Source organism: Pterocles gutturalis, unplaced genomic scaffold, assembly GCF_000699245.1.
Source record: "Pterocles gutturalis isolate BGI_N339 unplaced genomic scaffold, ASM69924v1 scaffold9330, whole genome shotgun sequence".
Taxonomy (NCBI): Eukaryota; Metazoa; Chordata; class Aves; order Pterocliformes; family Pteroclidae; genus Pterocles; species Pterocles gutturalis.
In genome coordinates this window covers 65,982-71,698 of record NW_010145858.1, presented here as the reverse complement: position 1 = coordinate 71,698, position 5,717 = coordinate 65,982, and the positions used below count along the sequence as shown (strand labels likewise).

General features: G+C 44.9%; 1 protein-coding gene across 1 annotated transcript; it reads left to right on the top strand.

Annotated features, from left to right (window-relative positions):
- Positions 1-460: 460 nt before the first annotated feature.
- Positions 461-1,605, top strand: CHRAC1 (chromatin accessibility complex 1; the record flags this gene model as incomplete). The annotated part of the gene is made up of 2 exons (XM_010085524.1): positions 461-587; positions 1,288-1,605. Coding segments are annotated over 2 exons (273 nt in total), but the record flags the coding sequence as incomplete, so codon positions are not given.
- Positions 1,606-5,717: the final 4,112 nt, after the last annotated feature.

Genomic DNA, 5,717 nt, shown 5'->3' with positions numbered 1-5,717 from the left:
CGCTCCTCTCCTCCCCTCCTGCCTCTGTCTATGTCAGTCGGCGGCTAAAAAGCATCACGCAGCGGGCTCCCGTTGGGCAAAAGGGGCTTTGGGACATCGTCCCGAGCTCCCAGGGTCTGTGAGCGATGCGGGAGGTTGTTATTTCCACCGCTGTCAGTTGGTGTAGGTTGTGTGGAAATGACACCCTGCTGCTCACTGCGCCTTTGCTGGGCTGTGGAAAGTGCAGCAGAGCAGCACCAGTTCAGTGATGTGCCAGAACCAGACTGTGTGTTCCAAGGAGGTGCAACCACATCCTGACTTTAAGCTTTTCTGAAATTAGTGAGCCTCTGCACAGAGTGCCCAGTATACGTACAGTTAAATATGGCATTTGTACCTTTAAACAGGGATTGAAGAAAATTGCTGCCAACTATATATGTGAATTTGGAGCTTGACTGCTTTTTTTTTATTTTTTTTTTTTTAGGAGCTTTTTGTTCAGTATTTGGCTACATACTCCTACAAACATGGCAGAGGCAAGGAGAAGAACGCTCTAACTTACAGCGACCTGTCTCATACTGCAGAAGAGTGTGAGACCTTTCAGTTCCTTGCAGGTATCTATGGCATGATGGTAAATCCTGTATGTATGTTGGAAAATGAAGTCTTGCTCTTACAGAATTGTTGCACAATTTTCCTACTCCTGTATAACATTCAACTGGAACTCATAAACCACATCACTGAAAACATTTCTTTGTGAATGGGGATTTTTCTGGTGCTTAAAAATTAGCCAAGGTTAACTAGTTCTCAGTGTATTGTTTTAAGCATTTCGTAAATTCCAGCAAATCCATCAGAAAGTTTTCAGCCTGTAAAACAAGATCACTGCGCATATTTATGTGAGAAGTTATGTGGCCCCAAAAATTACACAATTAAATGTGCAAGTCTTTTTTCTCAAAGTGATTCATCATATGGTTCCTCTCTCCTTTTGTATGTGTATGTGTGCACACACTTTTTACTGATACTGGATTTTTGTGGTAACATTTAGCTCAGAAAAGGTATTGTCATAAGATATAGGTTGAGAAATATATATTTCCTAGCCCAGTCTTTCTGCTTTGTCTCAGGTCTGTCGTTATTGCCCTGAACAAATATCTTGCCTTAATGCAGAAAAACCATTTCTAGTGGACATAAATGGGATAGCTGACTTGAATTTATCTAAGGCAGTTGATTAACTGAGCACTTTATTTTACATCAAATAAATAATTCACATGAGCAGATAGTATTCAAAGTGACTATAAAATAAACAATTCTACCTTCCAGATATCTTGCCTAAGAAGATCCTAGCTAGCAAATACCTAAAAATGCTTGAAAAAGAGAAGCGAGATGGAGAAGTGGGGGAAGATGATGAAGAGGATGAGGAGGAAGAAGATGAAGATGAAACTGTTGATCAAGATGTTGGATCTTAAGACCAATGGAGAACTGCTTCATAGTTGACCCATTTTCTGTTGTACAAAGGATGTTATTTTTGTGACTGAGAATCCAGATGCTGGACGTATTTATATACTGAGCCATCTGCTTTTGCTTTGTTTAAGAAGTTTAGAAATTGAACTTTATACTTATCGAAGAGTGGAATTCTTCCCTCAGAAACATGGTGGGGTAAGAAGACCTAATGTAAATGTGACAGCAGAACTTGCTCAGATGATTTAGAATTACTTCCTCAGACAATCATTATCCAAATTTAAAATTTCTTATGGGCAGCCTTCAGTCCAAAAGCTTTTTCGCCCTCTGACTAGAAGGGTGTTGTTCCCCAGATGGTGTTTCTTCTCAGGGTGGAAGATGAGGTGAGGTGTTTTACACAGTGTCTACTATCCTCAGCCTTGTCCTCCTTGGGGGAGCCAGTAACCGATCAAGCTTTCCCTCAGTTTTCTGGAACAGTGCCAGGGCATTAGCAGCGGACCAAGCCCATTAAAAAAGTCTTCTGTAAAAGCAGCTACTTCTGTAACACAGCCTAAATAGCCATGTTGGCGCAGAAACAGGGTAGAGGATGAGATCCATTCCAAGAGCTAATGTGGTTCTGTGACTGTGGTGGTAAAAAGTACATGTATTAGATAATGGTGTAAATATGTACATCTACAACCTTCTTCTCTAATGATGAACTCTACTTCTGCAGTTTGTCCATAGTGTTCTACCAAAATGCACATTGAAGTCTGTTAGAAATAGATTAGCTTCCCCTTTTTACTATTTGAGTGACAGAGCTGGATTTTTAATTTCTTTTTGTTTTCAGCATTTTTCTACTACAGAAATGGTAAACCATCTTGTGTGTAACTTTATATGCAACTTTTTAAAATAAATGTTTTGTATGAAAAGTGACAACTTGTTCAGAGATTCTCTATAAGTCTTTCCAACTTCAGTCACGTACATGATCAGCAGACAAGCCTAGCGTGCTCACTGTTCAGCTTTCCAGGAAGGAATGGGGGACAGAAGGCTAAGCGATGCTTTTATTAGTCTCTATCAGCAATACTAACTAGCTCTAGTCTGCTTTGGGAGTCTTCACTGTGTTAACCAGCAGTCTCTGCTGATACACAACTAACACTTGCACAGTGTCATGTTCGGTCAGAGTGAGTGAGAAGTGACCAAGATCTCTTCCCCAGATGTGAAGAATGCTCCAAATAAGCATGGGAACATGACTAAGGACCAAAACCTCCCCCTCCAAAAAGGTGGGCAGCAACCTGTCCTGAATCAGTCAGGAAGGGAGATAGATGTCTCAAGCAACACCCTAATTCGGATGGCATGGTAAAGAGGTACTAGGAAACTCCGTCCTCCCTGTCAAGATAATACTAACAGCTTCTTTTAGGTTGAAGGCACAAATATACTAAACTGCTCTTAAAACACAAGGCAGAAGGCTCTAGTGACTCCACAATCTGGTGCACTTCAAATTTGTTCTGAGAAAGCAAAAAGGAGGGTTAGGCAGGTAAGATTAAGATCAAAGACTAGCAGAGGAGTAAAGCTACTGAGCCACACAAGAAACACTCATTATTCTAAAAGATCAAAGTATGTTGCACTATAAAAAAAATTTCCCACCAAAGTTACCATAAAGCAAAATCGTATCAGGAATGCTGCAGTGAGTGCTAAGTGATGCTTTATCCCTAGAGAAATTCCCAAGTGGGTATGTAGAACTATACTATTGTTACAAGGGTTGCTTTGTGGGTGTTTCTTTTTAATATTATTATTAAAAGTGAATGGAGATGTATGGGAAACTGAGGGCTGAACGCTCTCTGTTTTGGGGCAGAGGGTTGCCTGCAGTAGGATACGTAAATTGTGTGGCGTTGTTCAACTTCTACTTGTTAATACTTGCCAGATTTTTGGGGAAAAAAAAAAAAGCTACTGGTATTCTAGCACAAAATTTGATGGTAATTCTGTAGCATAAACAGGGTAGAGAGCAACAAGATAAATCAAATCATGGCAAGGCGGCCCCATAAACCACTGGCCACTGTACCAGTTGTGAAGAGTCACAGAGGAAGAGCCTGATCCCAGAGCTGGCAACGCCATTGTTTAACTCACTGGTACTATCGCTAAGGCCAGACAATACCTGGCCCACAGTTACATCATGTGGGTCACAACCGAAGAACGCAGTTAACTCAAACAGCCCCAGCAAAGAGGTCTTAATGCTGGGCACAGGTATTCTGAGGTGAAGACATTGGGGCTGATAAGTTTTAGGGCACAAATGTTTATCAAAATTACAGTTCTGCTTAGTTTTAGACCTGGTGTTTTCTACCACCAATTCTCTCTTTGCAGCTGACCCAATTGTCCATTATACAGAACCCTCTGAAAAGAGTTTTTCTTTAAAGCCGGTCCTGATCCCAGGCGTAGGTTATAAGGGACAATACTGGGGATTTGACAAAAGGTGCCAAAATAGCCCCCAGCCCCCAGTGAGCATCTCCCACCATTCATAATCTGTGGGGGTTGATCATTCCTGGATTTCTGGCTTTTTGGTTCAGCTGCCACTCAGCTTGTCAATGCTGAGATTTGGTAGGTGACAGAAACTCTGCTTTTAGACACCTTAAAAAAAAAAGAATCCCCAACATTCTTCAGTCACCACTTTATGGACTAGTGCCTCCTGAGCCAGGGAAGGAGAGTGTTTCAGTGGGATCAGCCGATGTGTCCAGGACAAAAACTGACACCATGATCCAGTGTATGTGTGCCTCTGCTGACACAGCTGGGAATACTAGTATTCTGGGACTGAAAATAAAATATTTTTACTGTGACATGACAGATTGTGGCCAGTCCTGTGAGGATTAACTGAAGCGGGAAATTCTTCTGCTGTGGTTAAGGGGCCAGCGCAGCGCTTGACCATATTATCCACATACCTGGGCCATGTTCACAGCTGGCAGAGGTGTCCCTGGTCACATGTAGCCCACACCAGCAGCCTGCCAAGCTTCATTGTCCTGCAACCCAGCCTGATTCACAGGAGGGGGGAGTGTGTCTGTTCTGCCCTGGGCCCGTAGCCCAAGCAGTGGCAACGCAGCCTGAGCTGAACTGAACTGCTTGGGAAAAGACCTGGTACAAACCATGTCCTCATGCTGGCCCTGGCAATCGCTTTCTCCCTGTAGCCAGACTGCAAAACGCTGTGGTGTACACCTAGGGACAAGGAGCAAGCACAGAGAGTTATGAGGTCCTTGCTTTACACAACTGGTGACTTCGAATGTCAGATGCAATTAGAAGGGAAAGCACAAGAAAGAAAAATCCAGGTGGAGGGGCTGTGCTCTTTAAGGAAGGATGCCTACAAGGAAAAGCAGAAGGGTGAATCACTCCTACAAGTGATTACCTCCCGATTATCATAGAATCATAGAATGGTTTGGGTTGGAAGAGACCTTAAAGATCATCCAGTTCCAACCCCCCTGCCATGGGCAGGGACACCTCCCACTAGCCCAGGTTGCTCAAAGCCTCATCCAGCCTGGTCTTGAACACCTCCAGGGATGGGGCATCCACAGCTTCTCTGGGCAACCTGGGCCAGTGCCTCACCACCCTCACAGGAAAAAATTTCTTCCCAATAGCTAATCTAAATCTACCCTCTTTCAGTTTAAAACCATTACCCCTTGTCCTCTCACTACACTCCCTGATAAAGAGTGCCTCCCCATCTCTCCTGTAGCCCCCTTCAGGTACCGGAAGGCTGCTCTGAGGGTCTCCCTGGAGCCTTCTCTTCTCCAGGCTGAACAACCCCAACTCTCTCAGCCTGTCCTCGTGTGGGAGAAGCCCTCCGATCATCTTTGTGGCCTCCTCTGGACTTGCTTCAGCTGTCCTTCTTGTGCTGAGGACTCCAGAGCTGGATGCAGTACTCCAGGTGGGGTCTCACGAGAGCAGAGCAGAGGGGGAGAATCACCTACCACAACCTGCTGCTAATGCTTCTTTTGTTGCAGCCCAGGCCACGGTGGGCTTTCTGGCCTGCAGGCACACACTGCCAGCTCAACCAGCACCCCCAAGTCCTTCTCTTCAGGGCTGCTCTGTTCCTGCAGCATCTGCCCTGGTCTCCCTCTGCACACCCCTGATGGTGCTTCATTTCACCTCAGCTTCCCCTTCCTGTCACACTTAGAATCTGCCCACAGCAAAACTGATGAAGATACTGAGAGACACCTGTGTACAGGGTGTCTGTGCCCAGGTGTTGGCAGTCAGGGGCTGAGAAGGAGCTGTGAGGAGATGCCGGGGCTGCCCCGGGCCAGACACAGCCGGTCCCAGCCGGCTCCAACCGCACC